Raw genomic sequence first — 20,218 nt, 5'->3', positions numbered from 1 at the left:
CTGTAAATGTTTTTGTTCTGATTAGGAGATGGCGGCTTGGCGGCCGAGGTTGCTCGATGTTTGCCCCGCCATCCCACCCCTCCTCCGCCACAAATATTGGTAGCGCCCCTTTTCACAAGTTGGCTATCGTACAGTACACACGACCCAGCCTCTCTATTCCGACGGCTTCACGCCCGGCATCGCATCCAGCTCCTCGCCCAGCTTCTTCCCTGCAATAACGAGCGGCTCGCTGTCCACCAGCACGAACAGCATGCGGCAGTACTTCTCCGTGTCCCTGTTGATCCATTGGTGCATCGTGCCGCGCTGAATCGCGACGTCGCCGACCTTCATCGTGCGCTGCTCGCCGCTGTCGAGCAGCAGATCTATCTGGCCCTCAAGTACAATGCCGTAGTCCAAGCTGACAGTGCGGTGCATGGTGCACTCCATGCTCGGCGGGATGTCGACATGACGGAGGACGTTGCCGTTCGAGATGGTAAGGCCCGGCGGGTTCTTCAGATAGTTGCTGTACACGTCGAGGTCTTTGTCTTGCGCCATGTTGATCGGGATGCCCTTGCTCGTGAAGTCGAGCCCGAATGCGATGCCGTCGGGCATGGTTACCATCTCCGTCTCCTCGCCGAACCGCTCCTCGAATACGGCTTTGCCATCATCGCGGTGCGTCGTAATGAATCGCTTGGGGGGCGTGAGCTTCTCGAACTGCTTTGCGGTTGAACCCATGGTGGCTGCGTTGGATTAGGAGCTGATCTCTGCTGTCTTTCTTCAAACTCGCTGCTGCACTTTCCGCACGGCAATAAACAACCTCAAATACTCTTTTGTTGAGGATCTGTGCTCTGAAATTATCTCCGGGAAGCTCCAGATCCGAGCTGTAGATCTGAGGTGAGTGGAGAGCGGCAATAAGCTAGATAGCCGTGTATGTGGGTACGTAGCACGGGAAGTTGTATTTGGAAGCGGGCCCCTAATTCTGTAATTGCGAGCGATAACAGCGAGAACGAGCACCGACGTGTTCGACATCAACAGGCTTATAACGCACAGCCATATTGGTTGGCCCGATGTTGTACAACACGCGCATGCCGAGGGTGTGGAGCCGAAGTCCGAAACCCGACCTCACTGCCGTCATCTTACACCTCATACTTCACGCTTGGAATATATCACTTGGAGAACAGTCGATGGCGTTGAGTATATCGAAGGTGTTCAATAGTCGTCTGCAGGACCATTATCTTAGCCATATTGGCCGATTTGAGCCATAGTACACGGACACGCCGCGAATACACCTACGCGGGAAACTATCTAGGTACCAGCGAAGTAAGCGAGCAATTCGACAGTGACCGAATTACACCTAGAGAGTCCGTGAGCGAAACTTCGACAAAGAATTTCTGCCCGTGTTTCTGTTAGGTTGGGATACTTTGCATGACGAAAGCTTTTCTATAGCGTATATGTTACACGGAGCATTCGTGATACTTCTCTACAGCTACGCAACTTCCATACTCGTACTGCGTATACTGTGCACATCCAGCACGCCATTCCTCTCAGATCAAAGTCTCCACTACGCGGCCTCCACCGCACTTGCGTCCGCCAATCTTCGGCAGAGCCAGAGAGGTGGGAAGACTGAGCCAGGCGTGGTGTAGTGGCACGATAGAAGAGCTCTCAGGTAAAGTATGCGTATACAGCTGTGTGCTGCAATCCTCACGGCCAGAATAGTCCTATTAGGATATGAGCCTTTCCTGGTTGGTTCATCTTCGAATGAGTATAATGTGAGAGCATGGTTGAGGGGTAGGAAATAAGGAACGGGACGAGGAGTGAAGGTCCACGCACATTGGAGCATAGAGTTGTGCGGTTGTCGGAAGTGACCGCTGCAGGACGGCGTCGATGAGACAGGGTAGAATCTGGTACAGTGAAGTATAATCTAGATATGAGGTTGGCGGAGAGTTGGACGGAATTGCCGTCGGGATGCGGAAGACAGTCGTCTTGCTTCACGGCACGTATTCCGCCTCGTCAAAGGAAACTGCACAAAAGGGCATTGATACTACTTGTAGGAGTAGTGAGGGAAGATGCAACCCTCAAATTAGATTATTTAGAGACAAGGCTAAAGCACAGAATCCAAGGAAACGGTACTGCGTGAATCACAGTGCGGTCCATCTGGTATCGTCCTGGAACCCCAGTATCCTTAGTTAATGCAGATCCTGTGCTTTCCTCTCGGTCTCTTCACGCTCTCACTTCTACGCCCAACCTTTCCTAGTCGTCAACCTGACTCCTCAATTCGGGCGCTGTCGCCCGGCCCTTCATGTTAATATCATACTCTCCACCCTCATTGCTAACGCTCCTGCCGCGCTCCAGGCCTCATTTACATGTGTTTTCTAGTAAAGAACCGCCTATTCTGCCCTGTTAAGGATCTTCATCGTTGCTGCTTTCTACACCAACCCTCTTCAGCATCAGTATCCTTCTCTGTCCTCGTCTTCACCCTTCCCTGTTGAGTACCTCCTTCACATCTTGCTGGGGTGTAACTTCTGACATACCAGCTCAATGCTCCCCTGCTGAACATCTTTCGCGTTCCATCGTTCATAGAAAAGCCCCCTTGGAGTCATAAGGTCCACAACCCTCATGCTCCCCTGATGAGCAATTTCCTTGTGGCATGATCCAAAGATGAATCCTCTACGCAACCGGTGTTCTGATTGCCCGAACACTCCGATGCGGCTAATCGATCACGCTTCCAGCTCGGAAGCCTTCTAGCAGCAACCAATCTCCGTTGGCATTCCGAGGCAAGTTGCACTGTCAAATCGTCTCGACCCTTCGGAAACACAAGGCGACGTATTGGACTGAGATCGGAACTGCTCTCGCGCGAGATCGAGCGCGTACACGAAGTCTTTGATTGTATAGATACGGGCTTCAAGATTCTTTTCTAGTAGCTCGTCCACGCTTACGCGAGAAGTATTGGTGTCTCCGCTGGTGGGAGAGCATGAGCGTGAACGTGAAGGTAGACTGAAGAAGGTTGACAGTGTGCTTTCGATTGAGCAATCTCCCACTAAGATGCTGCGGATGACGTGCTGTAGCTGTCTTGCGTGGGCGATCGACCTGGTTGTAGAGCTTATGTTCCTGGACTGACTAAAAGGCGTGAAGCATTCGCAGCTTTGTCCACTGTCCGACCCGCTCGGATCGGTGCCCTTGGAGTTGACCCGCTTGTCGAGAGCTCGTATTGCGTTGGTATTCTCCTTCACGAGTGTCTTGATATCGATTTGCCGCTGCAGCAACACCTTCTGCTGCCGCTTCTCTTGCTCAAGTTGGAACACTTGACGGCGCAACGCCATTATTTTGTCGGCCAGCCCGACATTTTGGGTCTTGACAGCGGCAGCCTTTTCCTCGGCACGCCGTGAGCACGCCTGTTGATCCTCGTTCGTAAGCGTCAAGGTGCGGACAAGACCCTTGAGCTGTTCGTTGTCCAACTGTAGTTGCACGGCCTGGATCTTCTGGGTGGTCGCACGGTTGTCCAAGAGCTCAAGCGCGTCCGTGAGGTGCTCATTCTCCAGTCGCAGTTGGACGAGCTCTGCTTTCTGGGCTGCTGCGTAAGTCTTCACGAGCTCATAGGCAGCTTCGAGGTGCGCTAATCGATCCATGATGGTTTTGGTGAACTTGAGTTTCCACTCGTAAGCCAGAGTGCCAACAACTATGATCAATAATGTCCCGCAGAACGTTAGCAATGCACACATCCTGACGAACTCCAAGATCGAGTATTTGACCGGGCCGTCAAGAGCGGCCGCCTGCTGTGAGCCTGCGTGACTCCAATTAGTAATTGAACCAGCAGGTACTGCGGGAGCATGCGGTTTACCAGCAATAGCGTACGGCATCGCGAATATTGTGAGAATTGGCCTGACGACATTAACGATACGTTCGAACTGTGCGGCATGAGGAGCGAAAAGCAGACGGGGACAGCATAGTTCTGCGCAGAATGTGCTTGCGATAATGGTGAGTCTGTTGAGCACGCCGTGGTGCGCGACCCAGACTTGACTTGGGCCCGCTCACAATAGAGGGAATCGCGACAGTCATTTCTCACCCACACGACTCTTTGCAAACGCAACAACAAAGAGTTCTCTTCTACACGCTAGACAAAACAGCAACCGCTGCAGCACAACCACTACACCGCCTCATTCGCACGTTCGAAGTGGCAGCACCACCGCTCACAGAGTCAGGCTTCGCCGCGGTGCCTGCTCTCCATGCCTCAGCAGCTGTCCTGAAAATAACACCATGGACCAGTCTCGCGCATGGATTTTGCACGCCAGAGCACGCATCCCAACGTAAAGCAGCCCTGGATGAGCTGCCAGACGTTCGGCTGTTTGCTCTGCGGCTCCGACATAGACTTCAAGCGACAACGGCCGCTTGCACGGTGTTGTCTCAGACACAAGCCATTTTTGGAAGTCACGGCGTCATGACATCTGCTTGACTTTGACTCGCAATCTACTATCTCTTACTGGCGTCTCAGCTCCTACTCACCTAGACTACAGGCCTCGAACGGGTTGAGGTGCCGGTAGTATTTGGGCAACGCTCTTCAGTCCAGCTCCTGCATCATAACAAAAGATCAGGCCACCAAGTAGCCCCCATCGAATCTGAAAGAAGCTCTTCCTGGTCTGTCATTCCTCTGTCAACACGATATGTGGCCTAGCTAAGGTTACGCTGGGCTGACCGTACCCCATGGCAAAACAAGCATCATGGCTCTACAAGTGGCGTTTGGTCGGACACTGAGCGACGTCGGCAAGGCCGGTGCAACGAAGCCACAATAACAGTGTGGTTCTGTTCAATTTCCACTGAGCGGACAAGACTTACACGTCTGCGCAAGCAATACATTGCACCCGGACGCACCCCGGACAGGCATGCATGCCATCGGCGGGCAATGCACAAGCAAGGGGCATCCGATCGGAATAGATCAACTGTCTAATCACGAGGTGTTTACCTGCTTCCTTCTGCGTAGCACCATGGGAAGAATGGGGATCAGGGTCCTTTGCTTCCTGTCAAGGCTTAGGTGGAGCTGCAGCATGCAAGGCCAAGCACGGGCGGATTGGACGAGCGGCGGTCTCGACGAAAACACGGACGCAAGGCGGCGCTCAGTGCGACCGTATGCGTGAGCGGTGCCACGACAGACCTCGCTGATGTGCATGCAATGTCCCAAAAGGGCCCAAAGGGAGACGACGGCTTCATGCCATGGTAAAGGCACTGGAAAGCACGAGGAGACGCCGATGGAAGTGGGCAGCGTGGGCGGAAGCAAGGCGCGCGCATGCTCGAGGCCCGGCACGCGTTTGAGGCTATTTTGGAGGGGCGCTTTTCGCGGAGTCGGTGAGGAGAAATGTGAGGTGCCGCCGAAGAGTGGCATCCGGTGGCGATGAGACGAGCCCCGCTGCATGGCCCGTGCCACGGCCGCACCAAGCTCTCACTCATCCATCAGCGTGCTAACAGCGCGTATAATATTAGATGGCTGATGGGAGCGCTGGCCTTCCGCAACTGAGAGTACATGGGCGGCTCTTTGCTCTCTCCAGAGTCATGGGCTGCATGCTCGGAAGACCAAAGGCTCGCTCGCGGCTCGTTTGCCGACGCAGCTAACGCTCGACGACCACCGACAGAGCTGGGGTCGCACTGATAGGCGCTGGGCACCGCTGGAGCAGCCATTGGCACTGATTGCGACACACGTGCGTGCGACGGCGTCCCAGTGGCCCGCAACGGCGTCAGCACGGCATTGGAGCTCGCAGCCAGCCAGCCAGCGCAGAGACGAGCACCTGGAGGCCTGGCGGAGCGCTGGGCGGGCGAACGCTGTTCCGTGGGCGGGCTTGCTCGCTAGGAGCCATCACGGCCCTCGAGCTCGCGCGCAGCCAGGAACCCTCGGCGCCAGGCTCGCAGACTCGCGGCGGGCGCGGTCTGCTGAGGGCACCCGCAGCGAGCCCACCGTCTGCGCGACGGGAGGGAAGGGCGATCAGAGTGGTGCATCGCGGCCATTTAGAGGCGGGGTGCAATTGGCTGGCCACGATGCTGCGTCTGGCGTGCATGGCTAGTCCCGTGGCCTTGACCGCCCTTTCACGTCGTGAGCCTTGATCCATCGCACGGGCCCCCGCCCGCCTCTTCGATTCTCCGCTCGATTCCTCTCGCATCACACCGCTCTGCCTGCTCAGCACAGAGCTCTGCCCAGCTGAGCGCCCGAACCTCCTCCTCTCCATTACAAACATGGAGTCCAACCTCGACAACCTCGACCTGTACGCCTTCGACCAGCCGTTCGACCCGAATCGCCCGTCGTTCAACTACAACCTCTCGCACCAGACCTGGCCGCTTCCGCCCGCCCAGATGCCGCAACAGCACGACGGCACCCACCAGCAGCAGCAACACCAGCATGACCAGCGACGCGTCAACACGGTAGCCACCACGCAGGCCCACAGCCCCAATGGCCTGCCACACACCTCCGGCGCCATCGCGCCGCACCAGCTCCAGACGACGGGCCTCACCTTTCCGTCCGCAATGGCCACGAACCCCATGCTGGCTGAGTGGATCAACCTGAGCGCGAGCACCGGCTTCGCTCAGCAGGCTTTCGGCACCGATCTATCTTCTCTGGGGGGAGACTATGGCGCATTCGGTGCCGGTCCGCTGCAAACCTCGCCTGTTGATTTCCCCATCAACACCTCGCAGGCGCTCATGACTTCAATGTCCATGAACGCCCCCTCCGCGTTTGGCATGATGGCGACCACCTCCATGGACATGACCCAGCAGATGGCGCCCTTTGGCATGGCAGACTTCGCGCAGGACTTCTCCAACATATCAAATGGGCAGGAGTTCAGCGTCTCGAGCGCCGTGTCAGCGAGCGCCGGCAGCGGCTCGCCTACTGAGCAGTGGTTGGAGGTCAGGTCGCTCTCCAGCAGCGACAACGGGTGGAACACTGTCGACTTCGGCCACCGCAACTCGTACGACTTCTCGAGCGATCCCACCGCCCTCATTATAAATCCCGCACAGACACTTCACATCCGCACCAACTCAGATTCGTCAAATCAGTCGGATGCGCCGCCGTCGGCCCATTCTTTCAGCAGTTACGACGAGATTCACTACCCCATGCACTCTCCCCAATCCGAAGCCGAGAACCAGCTCGACCTCACACACTCACCACACTCGCACAGCCACTCGTCTAGCTGTCACCATGGTCTCCCCAACCTGGACCAGGAGTACTCCAACTACATCTCACCCAACCAGTCCGTCAGCCCACCCATGCCTCGCGCTGAACCCGTGGACATCAAGCAGTCCGCGTCAAGCTCCTCCTCCCCGACCTCTTCTGCAGTTAGCTCACCGCCAACTCGCCGGAGAAAGTCTCCAGTCACAACTCCCATCGGATCAAAGCCGGCTAAGACCATCGCCAAGAAGACTCCACCAGCACACACCACCAAGAAGGATGCGTCAGGCGAGAAGCGTGTAGGAAGAAGGCGCGGTCCTTTGAGGCCCGAACAGCGACAACAAGCACACGAGATCCGAAAGCTCCGTGCTTGCTTGCGGTGTAAGTTCCTCAAGAAGACTTGTGACAAGGGTGACCCGTGCGGTGGCTGCCAGCCATCGCACGCTCGTCTCTGGCAAGTCCCCTGCACACGTATCGACATCAAAGACATTGCCTACTTCATGAAGGACTGGAAGGCCGACTACGAGCGCCATGTCAGCCTCGGATTCTCCATCGGTAACATCAAGGGCTTCTCACCCCAGGAACGACCCATTTACATCACTCATGGGTACGGCCACTACCTTCCCATCATGGCCCGTGAGGTGTACGTCCGGGATGAGAAGTGCTTTGGTGTTGACTGGTTTGAGAGCTTGAACGGTCTCCACTTCGAGATCAACACTGCCAAGCTCTCTGCGGGTATGGAGGGCATCTCGCGAAGCATGCTTTCCGACTACTTGGACCGCCACATTGATGGCGGTTTTGAGCCGTTCATCGATGAATACTTTGAGGGCACTTACTTCGTAACCGAGATCCTCAAGACTGCCTACCGCTTCTACTGCCGCGAGAAGCTTCCAGTTATCCGCAAGGCTCTGAAGCTCGTTGTTGCTTACAACCTGACTCTGCACGTTACCATGGTCGAAGGCCTTGGTGGCGAGGAGGTCAATATCGGCAAGGTCGAAGACAACCAGTCCAAGTTCCACGGCAAGACAGTGGCTCCCGTCATGATCAACTTCCAGGTCAAATGTGCCCTCGCCGACATGTGGCGTGAGCTTCAAAAGGACGTTCTCGAAGAGCTCTCTGCGCTGTACTCCTCTGTCTACAGCGGTGACAAGCTGAAGAATTGGCCCACCATCTTCATGCTCGCTGCCATCATCCTCGCTGTCTGGGAGCTGATCCAGTTCGACTGCAATTACCGTGTGCCGGACCAGCCTGCGGTGCAGAAGTTTTGCAACGACATGGAGTCGACACCCGTGGGAGTCATTGTTGGTCTCTTCTCAGCCATCTCCCAGAAGCTCCCTGCGTTCTCGGAGTGGGATACCCGGAAACACCACAACCTGCTGAACTCCAATCCGGCGGTGTGCGATGCGATGACCGAGGTCCGTGCGCATGTAACCAAATATGGTAAGTTGAAGCATCCTTCGTTTCGCCTGCGAATGAGGCTAACGCGACGAGCAGATACGTACTTGCGATCAAGAAGCGAGTGCAAGTTCGACCGCAACGATTTCGACTCGCTATCGAACAAGTTTCTCTCCAAGCTCGTCATCCGAGCCAACTAGACCGCCCTCATCTTCATCGACATCCTCTAGGCTGCTCTCATCATTACCCCACCTATTGCCTAGAACTCATCACCTGCCGCCGACCCACCCAGCCCAACACTTACAGATTCACGATAATGTGTCTGAAGTTTGCACCCGCAGACTACGATCGCTCTTACGGCTGACGACCCCAAAAGCATGATGACGACTTTCTATGTTCGATGCTCACAACTGCTTTGTTGCTTTGATTCCCCGGCGTCCTGGACGCTAAGTTCATGACCTCGACCCACCCGATTCGCACACCAACTACAAACACTCACTACAGCGGCATGGGACGTTTTTCTTATGACGGTTGCTCTTACGGATCGACGATGGCATACGCGTTAAGTGGCCACGACAACGACCTCATTGATATATTGACAATTTTTCTTTTCTCCATCTTTTGAAGGCGGTCCTGTCCCTTTCAAAAGCATATGCACGACTGTGTAGAGGGACCTAGATGGCTGTCGCGCGCCGGCCTCGCCGCCGGGCGTGCGATGCTTCCTGCCTCTATTTGTTTGATAGTCCGATTTTCCTTTTCACGACTTGTTTTACTGGCATAGCGAGCAACCATTGCTTTAGTTTATTTTTATCCTATCTTACAACAACATTACTATCTAGCGACGGTGGAAAGCGGTGGGGGCATTCCCATCCGCGAGCGAGCGTGTTTGATCTCAGCATCTTTCCGGCGACATCATGGCATTCTTGGTTTGGCTAATGATTGCGTGTGTGCGTGGAGAGGTGAATATAGCTGAGTTTGTATGTATCTATTGGATCGGACTGGATTGGGATGGATATGGGATGGAACAAATGGAAATTCTCATCATTCAAAATCTGCAATGACTCTTTTCGACCGTTGTGCATGTGCAGAATCACGCCTGCGAATCAGCCTCGAGCAGTATCTGCACGCAGTAATATCGGAGATGTCAGGCCAGGACGCAGCTCGCCTGACCATGCATGCCCCTCCAAGCTGCACTCACTGCACAACACAGCGTTTCCAGCATCTTCGACGCGCAACTGCCGATGACGATGTCTGCCTCGTCTCGTCCATCCCACCTGCGCTGTCCCTTCGGACCCAGCATCTCTGACAGTTAGGCTAGCCCGCTCTCGCGATCACGATACGATTGTCCTACCCCACTTCCACCTTCATTCTCACACTTGGCGGCTGTCAGATCTCGCCCTCCCATCTTATCTCAAACAGGATCGTGCTGCCCCCTCCTCTCTTTGCCTCCTATATCTCGCAGTTGGCATCTATAGTGGATGCTACGCCCGGTCGTCCAATGGGTGTGAGGTGCTCACCGCTTATTACGGCAGGGATGAGGCGTCTAGTAGGCTCGGTCCCCATATTTGTCGGCTCGGGATCTGGAGTCTTTGACCGGCGTGTGGGACGAGTGTCGCTCGCGCTAGATTCGGTACGCACCCTGCATCTGGATGCTCGCGTAGCGTGAAGGGCCTTGTTTTGTGGGAGTGGGGGGCTCGGGCGTGGTCGGAGGGTGATCGGCAGGGTAGAACGGCCCAGTTTGGACGTCGAGGTAGGAGGGCGTGGCAAGAGGCTGGTTGGAGGCGCTGGGCTTGAGCGTAGAATATTGCAGGTGCAACGTGTTGGGGGCAGAATTTGCAGAGGCGTAATGAGTAGGGGGAAGGTATTGCGCGGGTGGTGGGTCAGTAAAGACGCGCCGTAGACACGCTTCGTGGCGTTGGAGCGCGCTGGTTTCGCGTGTGTGGAGACATGGACCGCAACGGGTTTCTTGTTTTTGGTAACGAGGGATGGCGGGTGGTGGGACGGGCGGGTGTTGCTTTTTCGCGGGCGCGGGTGCGGGTGTGACAAAGTGTTTTGTGATGTTTAACGGCGCAGTGATAGTTTACTTAGACAACGAAGTGGTCTACTGTAAAGCAGCGGAAGATGTGGGCTACTGTCTGGTAAAGTGCGATCTATTACGATACCATGTGGGGAGCATGGACAGAGGTAGGATGTCCCGGTGTTGGTGTTTGAAGGTGTCCTTAGCTTTATGGGTTTCGTTCCTAACAACTTTTGGCGGCCACTTCCAATTTCTGGAATGGGAGCCAGTCTGGCATTTGTTCGGCACAGCAGGTTTCCTTTGCACTCTAACGACCTAAACTTCCAAAGTAGGGTGAATATCCGTCGGTACCTTGATATCGTCCCTGCTCTATAACTCAACTCCAGCACCTCACTCCAACACCGAGGCCTTTGGCGTCAATTTCACGAATTTAGGGCTGTGGCGATCAAAAGAGATCCTCGAATCACTTTGTGACTTTCTGCTTTGTCTTGCTGTATGTCCGTGCTCTGCAAAAGTGTTGTTCCATGGCATGATGTCTCTACATTTTGCGATGCCTACCTGGCGATTCTTTGTAAAGACCAAATGGAGCAGTTGCTTCCCAAGGTGAGAAACAAGCTACGAAGAGAATGAAACATCGATGAGCTGTGGTATCTGATACGAGTTATTCAAGCTTCTCAGCGTCTCTCCGATCGTCGGTTGCTATCATAGGCTTTGGAGTTACCGCGGCACTTTTCACATTCGTTGCCATGCTCTTTAAGGTGTTTCCAATCCTGGAAGTTCCTCTTCGTTTGAGATCATGTGGAGAGCGCGTGGTGCGACTTCTACATCTCTGCAAATTCGACATTGGTCCTTGACTTCGTGCTTTTGCCTAATGCGAGACCCATGGACCCATGATCATGTTGACAAGTATGCTAATCTCATGGCCCCAGTCTTGATCGAGAAAAGAGGAGGAAAGAGAGAAAAGGACGCCAATCTATCCCAACTTCCTGTTGTCACCGGGAGCAGAATCTCGCTCTCACAACATCATGAAAATACACCCTCCACGGCAGATTACATCACCAAATATCTATTGGTCTCTTCCACAGGCGCAACAAAGTCACTCTGCAGCACGCCCTTACCCCTCAGCAAATATTTCCTCTAAAGCACTTTCCCGAGTCACCCCACGATTTGTTCTCCATGCCCAATTCAGTCGTCCTTTTGCCGCTTGAACACAAACTGTACCTTCAGCTCTCTTATCTCACATGGGAGTTACCTTGAGGACGAGAGGGACAAAGTCTTCGTCACCCTCTTTCCGGCTTGGAACTTTGTTCCAAAGACGGACCAGCCGTGGCACGTTGTTGTCCGACTCTTCAACCACACCATCGGGATTGAGTTGTGCGAAGGAGCCGCTGAGCCGTCACCCTGACGGCGGGCAGGGGCCTACCTTGCGTCCCTCGACGAAGCTGCCGCGCTAGTACGGGAGCCCCATTGAAAGATACACGCCCCGGTTGCTGCTCTCCTCAAAGCGCCACCAGTGTGCCTCGCTGACAAACTGGCTTGCATACGACGGTTTGAGTGTCGTCAGTGCTGCCAGGAACCCGCCCTAAGCTTAATCCTGCATAGCTTTTATAGCGGTTGCTAGCTCCGTAATTCATGATGTGTGCTTTCCGTCGTCTAAGGGGTATCTTTGCGTCAGCAGAGAAGACTGAAAGGGCAAAGCGAATGTGGAGAAACGTGGAACGCACCGACCCAAGGATTCGGAGCTCGTGGGCAACTCGGAGGGGCTTTGTGACAACTTTGAAGTTGCTTTCATAATGTCCAGCAGGTAATCTTTGATGTTGTATTTGTGGTAGTCAAGGTCGCACAGCTTTTGGAGGGCTGAGTCGTTCCAGACGCCAATGAGTCCGGTCTTCTTCGCGAGCGGGTTCTTCCCCACGACGCATGTGATGATGTTGTTAATGGGATATTTGACGCCGTGCCATGTGTCTCCAATCACCTCGAGAAATTGGTCCATGTCCCTGGTCACGCTGCGGTGGCTGCCAGTGGGGGTTCACCGCGAGCTCAACACGCTCAAAACGGTATCATTACGAGACTGGCTTACAAAGATATGCGTGGACCCAGATTTCCAGCGTTCTGGTCTCGCTGTATATTCCTTCTGGAGCGCCGTTGACATTTCGTTGGTCTAGTGCTCGATCTTTTGAATGGAGGTCTAGCTAAGCTGAATGCTTTGCAGCAGATTCTATTGGGCTTCGCGCAGCTCCTCCATCTGATTCTTCGCCTTGCCAAATAGTCCACCTTTTTCATTATTATATAGCAGGCTGCCTCCCTGCTTGAGCAGGAAGGTTGCGATTTGCGTGGACATTGCTCGATGCCTGCACGAGTGAGATGGAGGTGACGAAGTGGCACAAAGAGTTTTTTTATGAACTTACCCACAGCTACAGTTTTTAGACAATACTAACGGTCTGGCTACTACAGTGGCGTCGACCTTCAACAGCCCGAGGCGCCTGGGAAACTGCCCCAGCCTCTCTCGAAAGACTTGCCCCCACGACTTGCTAGTCGCGCAAGTGAATCTCTTGAACGACCCTCGCGTACTTTGATCGCTTTTCAGGCCGCTCGCTTCATGTGGCCTCAGGAGCGCTGGCGAACATGGTCTCGCCGGCCTAGTCCGCTGCAATAGGCGTGGTCTTCGACGGCATGAGGCGAGAACTAGACATTACGGGCCAAGCTGGTCTCAGCCGCAGACTTCATAACGCCCAATTGAGTAGCCACCTCATGGAAAGGGTTTACGTCTACGTACTTCGGTCGTTGTGATGGGTTGTGCGAAACCTCGGCATTTCAGAGTCTATGAACTGTCAAAGTAGGCTAGCACAGCGATGGGAATCACCGACAGGTTTCCAGGTAGTGTTTCTCGTGAGCTTTGCAGCGAACTGTGAACTACGGTACTGTAGCCCTATGCACATTTTGCCAGACAATTGAGCGACTCGCGCACCTGCCTCCGTGACTACTCTCGTCAAAATGGTCCGGCAGGGTATGCCGACATTTGACCTAACGCGAATAACATGACTTGGACGCGAAGTGAGGTGTAGGGTTATTGGACTGCCGAGATTGCGCGGGTTGCTGGCATAGGTCAAGCCAGCGCGGTTGCTCCTGCCAGTTGCCAGAGTCGTGCTTGCCGCCAATGGAGATGGCATGGCTCCTTCGCCACAGTCACCCCAAGGGTACGAGAGTCCAAAGTTCACATTTGCCGCATGGCAACCAATCGAAGCGGCCTGTACAACAAGCGATCTCAGACGTCCTGCGAGCAGACATACCCCCCATGAGATGGCAGACGTGATCAATGATAGCTTTGCACATGTGATTCATACCTAGTAAAAGGGTATATCTATGCCGCCAAATCTTCCTCGTCCCAAATCGAGTCCAGCCCACTGAACCGTCGCTCTAGAGCACCCAAACGCTGTCCTGTCCCGCAAATCGTGTAACTGAACCCGCCCTCGCCCGAGCTTTTCGCTTTTTTATCAGACCCAACCGACACGTAGAGTAGAGAAAGGTAGAACTCCGTATAAACTCCGCACACACATCCACCCTGGAGGCGCCCCGAGCTGTGCTGTTGCAGAGCCAGATGCAAGGTATACAAAAAGTGCAAGAGGATTAAAAGGTGTAGAAAGGAGCCGCAATCAAAGTGAATGAAGCGGTTTACATGATGATCGAGGGCGTGTCGATGTTTGCCTTGATCGACTTGTGGGGGAGGACGGAGCCGCCGTTGACGTAGATCTCGTCGCCGATGGACACGTCGTCTCCGAGGACGGTGACGTTCTCCAGACGAGCCCACTTTCCAACACTGCTGTTCCAGCCGACAATGGTCGACTTGATCCAGGCGTGGTCCTTGATGCGGCTGTTCTTGAGAATGACACAGCGCTGTAGTCGGACACCGTCGCCGACAACAACGTTGGGGCCGATGGTGACATTGGGACCGATGCGGCAGTTCTTGCCGATCTTGGCTGAGGGGTCGATTAGGACGTTGCCGCCGTGTACGTAGGACTCAGTGACGGGTGTGAGGAGCTTGGAGCCCAGGCGGGTCAACGAGGAGAGGTACAGGCAGGTGCCGGACAAGAAGTCCTTGGGCTGACCGACGTCCATCCAGAAGCCCTCCAAATCAAACGAGTGCAATTGGCCGTCCTTGACGAGGGCCGGGAAAGTCTCCTGCTCGATAGAGGTGGGGCGGAGCTCGATACGCTGGAGCACCGAGGGATTTAGGATGTAGATACCGGCGTTGATGCGGTTGCCAACGAACTCGACGGGCTTCTCAACGAAGCGGTCTATCCTCGAGGCGTGGTTGGGCTTGTGCACAACGACACCGTACTTGGACGGCTCCTCCACCTTGGTCACCACAATGGTGCCTTCTTCGCCGTGCTGCTTGTGGAACGCAGCGAGCTGCTTGAAGGGGTATTCGCAGGTGACATCGGCGTTGAGGACGAAAAAGGGCGTGTCGTCCTTGCCGAGGATGCGCTCGGCGAGCTTGAGCGGGCCGGCGGTGCCCAGAGGCTCAGTCTCGACCGAGAACTCAATCTTAACGTTGTACTCCTTCTCGTACTAGGATGCTGTCAGTAGTAGCTCCCGAAAGCGGAGTGTTGAGCACACGTACGGTCTTGAGCGCCTCGGCCATGATCTCGGGCCTGTAGTTGACGGCGAGCACAATGTCAGTGACGCCAGCATCGGCCAATGCCTCGATCTGATGCTGGATCATGGGCTTGTTCGCGAACTCAACGAGCGGCTTGGGGTATGTGAGGGTCTGCTGCTGTTAGCCCTCCAGTCCATACGAAGCGGTGAGCGCGGGGTAGCAGAGACATACAAGAGGCCTCAGGCGGGTTCCAAACCCTCCAACGAGAATGATGGCTGCATGTCTGTCAGTCACGTATCCCGCCGATGCAATTGAGTGAGCATACCCTTCATAGCTGTGGTGGTCCGTGGATTGGTGGTGAGGGGAAATTTGGAGTGGATGAAGACAGCGAATGGGTCCTCAACAAGCTAGCGAGTGGAAAGGCGATGGACGGTGCTTCTGTGGAAAGCACGGTATGGGGTACAGGAAGAAGTTCACGGGGCAGTCAACGAGCTCTCGGGTGAGGACAGCTGGATTTAAGGGTTTGGTGGTACTCTGTCGGACGGAGCTCCCTAGCTCGAGAGCGCCCAGGCCAAGCGGCCCCCCAATTATTCCCCTTTCCACGGCCACACCTCGCCAGTCAAGTCATGCCATCCCTTGTCGCTGCTGCTGCCACTGCCTTAGCCTCCACCCCTTGCACCTGTGCGGATGGCCGCTGGGTCCTCGAGCAGAGCGTTCTAATTTTGCTGTTTTCGCCGCTGGTTGGCGAGACATCGCGGGTCTACGGGCGGGGTGCCGTCCCATTCGCCTACGACCGTCACGCGCTGCCACTCTGATTCCGCAGGCACATGCGACCGCCGAGTGCATTTGCTGTTCGAATCTCACCGCCTGCGATGCTAGCCCACGTGGGATGCGGGATGAACAGCACCGCCTTCCAGAACAAAACTTTGCATGTCACGCACGTCGAGGCAGCATGGATGGATAGGGGCTCATTCGCTTGACAGGACAGAGGCAACATGTGGCTGACTACCCGAGCGCCCCGACAGCCTCAGTACCGCACGAGCCTGCATCGTCAATTTGCCCTCCCATCCGCGCGGCACACATGATCGTTCCTGTGGGGAGACTCGACGGAACCCGGCGTTTCAAGCTGCAATGCAGCTGCACGGCTTCCTGCAGCGACTGAACTCGCTATCGATACTGCGACGTCTCCCTGCCAATGGGGGTGCAGACGCGCGTCGGCCCTGCGTGGCCCTCACGCAACTCACAAATACTCGTTCGGGCTAGATGAGCCTTCTGCAAGGCGACATCGCGCCCCGGGCCTGCGTTCACACCGCCCTGGACTGTGCCCTCAGGTGTTCACGATGCGGCGCCAATTTCCGAGGTCGATCCCTTCTACACTTCACCTTGAAGCGACGTTGCAACTTGCGCTTTGCCTGGACCTCAATTCGCTCCCTTACGTGACATCTCGCCTTACACATCTGCCATTATGCTTCGTAGGAGCTGAATACAAGCTCAAACACTAAGGTCTTCTGCATAGTCTGTATAGGATTACCTATATCGGAAACACCATCGCCACCATCAACTACAGGACGCTAACGCCTTCCGCATAGCTTCACCACGCAGTGGCACTTGGACTCTCACTCAGCCTTACATTGCGTTCTAAGGCCCGCAGATCCCTGCTTTTTCTTGGCCCACAAAGCATCGAACTACCTCTCCAGGTCTTGAAAGCGTTGCAATGCCACGCCATTGAGACCAAACCTTTAGAAGCGTGGCTCTCTCGGGCGCAACTCGCCGCCGTACTCGGTGCTCTCTAATCAGCATACTCGCATGCTATTCTTGGTATTATTCCAATATATCACTCCCTCACCACCCCATCACTTCATTCCAAACCACTCCCTCTCCGCCTCGGGCGGCTTCGGACTCTTCGGCTTCGCTAACGTCACCGTATTCCACACATCGCTCATCCGCACCCAACTAGTACTCTTCTTCAGCCCGCTCTCCCGCTCCCCAGCCATTAAGCTATTCCGCCTACTCTTTCCCGTCACGGGCGTCCCCGCTCCACTCCCACTCTCCCTCCTCCCACCAGGTGTATTCGCCCCACTTCCGTACCCCAAGAATCGATACTCCCTGCTAAGCTCCCAGTTCCCACCGTCCTTGTATAGCCACAGATCGAACCCCAGCGCCTTCCCATAGTGCGTTTCCTCGTAGAGAATTCTGCGGAGGGTATTGTATGCGGACACGACTTTCTTCTCCTCCTCAACTTTGTTCTGCACCGTCCAGTGCGGCTGCCACCCCCGGGACCGACTATCCTGCTGCGACAAGAAAGCAGCCCATTTGGACCGCAGCTCTTCCCGCAGCGCCTGGGAACACTCCTCCCCCGTGCCCAGCAGCACCGCGACACCGCGTTTTAGCCGGAACGGCGTGCCCGTGCTGATGTGGTAGGGTCGTGTGCGGCTGGTCAGACGCGTGAGGTCGGCGTCGATGGCGTCGAGCTGGGAGTGCGGCAGGGCGTGGAAGAGGGTGATGTGTGCGGGCGTGCGGTTGAGATGGCGCGGGAAGTATTCGTCGCGCATCTGGTCGAGGGGGACGGCGATGGAGGGGGATAGCGCGAGCGTGAGGACATAGACGTGCTGCTCGTCTATGCCGGTGTTTGGTGCGTGAGCAGCGATTGCACGATGCGGCGATGTCCGCCGTGAGGGCGCAGCGCTGGAGATGGCGCTGTTGGTATTGCTGGCGCCGGGTTCGGGCGAGTGGTTTCGCTTGGGGGAGAACATGGCTACGCTGCTGTGCGGTGTAGCGTTCTTGTCCGGGTTTGCATGTGCGCTTGGTGTGGTTGAATGTCGATTGTGCGGTCGAGAGTGTGCGGCTTCGCCGATATTAATCGCCCTGCCCACCCTGCTGGGACCTCCGCTAGGAGATCCTCCCGTCGCAAAAACCCGCACAGGCACAGCCCTCGCGCTCATCACCTTCCGTATAGTGTTGTGGCGAACAAACGGCCCTTCTTTCAGAACCTGCGTAGCCGTTCTGGCGACCCACCCAACACGCATCAAATCAATCAATACTCGTTTCTGGCCATAGCAAAGGCCGAGAATACAATGCGTAGCCGAAGGGGGAAATCTCCTGGATTTCCTCGCCGGAATTCTCACTGCAAGCTTGAAAGCGTGCACGTGGGAAGTCCGACATAGACTACGTCACGGCGCTAGTGCGGTGCGGCGGTGGGCCCGCAGATCGGTTGGGCAGCCGCAGAGCCTCAACAACGGGTATTGCTGACACCATTTGATTTCGTTTTTTTTTGGGCGCGGGGCGGGCCGGCGTCGCGTCCAAAGGTGCATGTGTGCGATGCGTGAGGAAGTTGCCTGGCTCGGCTTGGCGTTCTCGGGAAGAGCATGCTTCAGTGGATTGGCACATTTGAAATTGCGGTGGGGAATCAAAGAAATAGTGTTGTGATTCTCGATGTTCATCTACGCGTAGTACGGGCACTGCGCAGGTGACATGTCCGTTTGATAAAGACACCCATCTAGAACCCCTGCCGCGTCTTCGGCACATACGCCTCCTCCAGCACCTTGACATCCTCCTCGCTCAGTTTGAACTTGCTGTTCTTCACTGCCTCGTCAATCCGCTCCTTACTGCTCAACCCAATGATCGGCTGGACGCCCTTATGGATAGTCCACGCGGTCGCAACACAAGCCATGCTGACATTGTTCTTTTTCGCGATCTTCTCCACGCGCCCGATGATCTCCTTGTCGACTGCGTCTTCGCGGTCGTGCACGAGGTTCTTGAGGAAGGCGTCGGTGGTGGAGCGCTTGGAGGAGCGGTCGGTCCAGGGGCGCGTGAGGGCGCCGCGGGCGATGGGTGACCACGGAATCAGGCCGACGCCGGTGTCCTGGCAGTATGGGATCTGGTGTGCAGGTTAGGAATGATGCAAGATAGAACAGAGCCGGGAAAAGGAGGACATACCATCTCACGCTCCTCCTCGCGGTAGATAAGGTTGTAGTAGTTCTGCATGGAGATGAACTTGTGCCAGCCATTGCGGTCCGCGATATTTTGCAACGTTTGGAACTCCCATGCTGCCATCTGTATCGTGTCAGCTCTTCCACTCATTCTACTGTATGATTCCGACCACGCACCGAACTCGCGCCAATATACCGCACCCATCCCTTCTCGACAACGTCGTTCAGCGCCTTCATAATCTCTTCGCGCGGTGTGTCCCGGTCCAGCCGGTGGATCTGCAGCACATCGATATATGTGCCTAGGCGCTCGACGCTCTTCTCCACCGCATCGAAAATATGCTTGCGCGAGAGTCCGACTTGATTTACGAAAGCGCCGTCGTTGGTGGACACGGAGGCGATGCCGAGGGTGGGGTCTTCTTCGTTGACCCCGAAGTAGCATTTCGAGAGGAGGACAACTTTGCTGCGGGGGATGTTGTACTTCTTTAGTGCCTTTGCGATAATGCGTTCCGAGGCGCCATGGGAGTAGATATCTGCCTGTATAACGATGCGTATCAGCGACTGATACTGGGAGTGTAACAACAGCGGAATTGCTGATGGTAAGACCTGCGGCGAGTACTGAGAGAACTTTGACGTACAGTGTCCCAGGTATTGATGCCGACTTTGTAGGCGTGCTCGAGCAACGGGAGACTTTGCTCCTCGTTCAAAACCCACTCCTGCCACTTTGGATCTCCGTAGCTCATTGCACCGAGGATCACCTTGGACACCTTGAGGCCAGACTTTCCTAGGCTGTAACTGAATTAGCACAATGCCTCCATCCATACCACAAGCTTCCACCCTCCAGAATCGCAAACATACTTGACGTATTCCATCTTTTCAGCCATGACTTCTCACTCAATAGTCCTTGCTTGTGTTTCAACTCTGGTATCTGGACGTGTTCTGGTAGCGTTGAGGGCGATATTTGGTGGTTGCAGCTAATGTTTGCGTCAAGCTCGCCTTCTTTGTAACGGGGTAACTCCCAGCTTTAAACGCACCCGCAGCGGAATTTACTCTCAAATCCGGCGATCCGCTTCGACTGTGTCAAGTGTCCGACCGTTCTACGCGTCCATTGGAGCCGTATTCCACAGCTGTCCACCTCGGTACCTCTCGGCGACGCTTGA

The 20,218-nt window shown here is 55.4% G+C and overlaps 6 protein-coding genes across 6 annotated transcripts; 1 reads left to right on the top strand and 5 right to left on the bottom strand.

Moving 5' to 3' along the window:
• Positions 1-153: 153 nt before the first annotated feature.
• Positions 154-714, bottom strand: CC84DRAFT_1079663 (cupin domain-containing protein; the record flags this gene model as incomplete). The annotated part of the gene is made up of 1 exon (XM_018173856.1): positions 154-714. One exon carries the CDS (start codon positions 712-714, stop codon positions 154-156), a length of 561 nt encoding a protein of 186 aa, XP_018042690.1.
• A 2,006-nt stretch (positions 715-2,720) lies between these two features.
• CC84DRAFT_1171072 (uncharacterized protein) lies at positions 2,721-4,035 on the bottom strand (the record flags this gene model as incomplete). Its single annotated transcript, XM_018179891.1, has 2 exons — positions 2,721-3,884; positions 4,012-4,035. The coding sequence occupies 2 exons, from the start codon at positions 4,033-4,035 to the stop codon at positions 2,721-2,723; spliced, it is 1,188 nt and encodes a 395-aa protein (XP_018042689.1).
• A 1,754-nt stretch (positions 4,036-5,789) lies between these two features.
• CC84DRAFT_101156 (uncharacterized protein) lies at positions 5,790-9,108 on the top strand. Its single transcript, XM_018173365.1, has 2 exons — positions 5,790-8,563; positions 8,618-9,108. The coding sequence occupies exons 1-2, from the start codon at positions 6,196-6,198 to the stop codon at positions 8,716-8,718; spliced, it is 2,469 nt and encodes an 822-aa protein (XP_018042688.1). The 5' UTR covers positions 5,790-6,195; the 3' UTR covers positions 8,719-9,108.
• Positions 9,109-13,956: 4,848 nt separating this feature from the next.
• Positions 13,957-15,640, bottom strand: CC84DRAFT_100977 (mannose-1-phosphate guanyltransferase-like protein). The gene is made up of 5 exons (XM_018173360.1): positions 15,551-15,640; positions 15,458-15,490; positions 15,364-15,407; positions 15,157-15,303; positions 13,957-15,104 (listed from the first exon to the last, which is right to left on the bottom strand). The coding sequence occupies exons 2-5, from the start codon at positions 15,462-15,464 to the stop codon at positions 14,208-14,210; spliced, it is 1,095 nt and encodes a 364-aa protein (XP_018042687.1). The 5' UTR covers positions 15,465-15,490; positions 15,551-15,640; the 3' UTR covers positions 13,957-14,207.
• A 1,633-nt stretch (positions 15,641-17,273) lies between these two features.
• CC84DRAFT_1068698 (uncharacterized protein) lies at positions 17,274-17,801 on the bottom strand (the record flags this gene model as incomplete). The annotated part of the gene is made up of 1 exon (XM_018173649.1): positions 17,274-17,801. A coding segment is annotated over one exon (528 nt), but the record flags the coding sequence as incomplete, so codon positions are not given.
• An 827-nt stretch (positions 17,802-18,628) lies between these two features.
• Positions 18,629-19,942, bottom strand: CC84DRAFT_1211893 (Aldo/keto reductase; the record flags this gene model as incomplete). The annotated part of the gene is made up of 5 exons (XM_018182411.1): positions 18,629-19,009; positions 19,069-19,185; positions 19,239-19,595; positions 19,697-19,847; positions 19,917-19,942. 5 exons carry the CDS (start codon positions 19,940-19,942, stop codon positions 18,629-18,631), a joined length of 1,032 nt encoding a protein of 343 aa, XP_018042685.1.
• Between the last annotated feature and the right edge of the window lie 276 nt (positions 19,943-20,218).

The sequence above is a fragment of the Paraphaeosphaeria sporulosa genome (genome assembly GCF_001642045.1).
Source record: "Paraphaeosphaeria sporulosa strain AP3s5-JAC2a unplaced genomic scaffold CC84scaffold_1, whole genome shotgun sequence".
Classification (NCBI taxonomy): Eukaryota; Fungi; Ascomycota; class Dothideomycetes; order Pleosporales; family Didymosphaeriaceae; genus Paraphaeosphaeria; species Paraphaeosphaeria sporulosa.
This window is presented reverse-complemented; position numbering and strand designations above follow the sequence as displayed.

Excerpts from the sequence above, each read along its gene's own strand:
- CC84DRAFT_100977 (XM_018173360.1), bottom strand. Across the intron at positions 15,304-15,363 it reads GAACCCGCCTGAGGCCTCTT|ACCCTCACATACCCCAAGCC; the intron begins GTATGTCTCTGC and ends TAACAGCAGCAG. Across the intron at positions 15,105-15,156 it reads TGGCCGAGGCGCTCAAGACC|TACGAGAAGGAGTACAACGT; the intron begins GTACGTGTGCTC and ends ACAGCATCCTAG.
- CC84DRAFT_101156 (XM_018173365.1), top strand. The coding sequence starts at position 6,196 with ATGGAGTCCAACCTCGACAACCTCGACCTGTACGCCTTCGACCAGCCG. Across the intron at positions 8,564-8,617 it reads TGCGCATGTAACCAAATATG|ATACGTACTTGCGATCAAGA; the intron begins GTAAGTTGAAGC and ends CGCGACGAGCAG.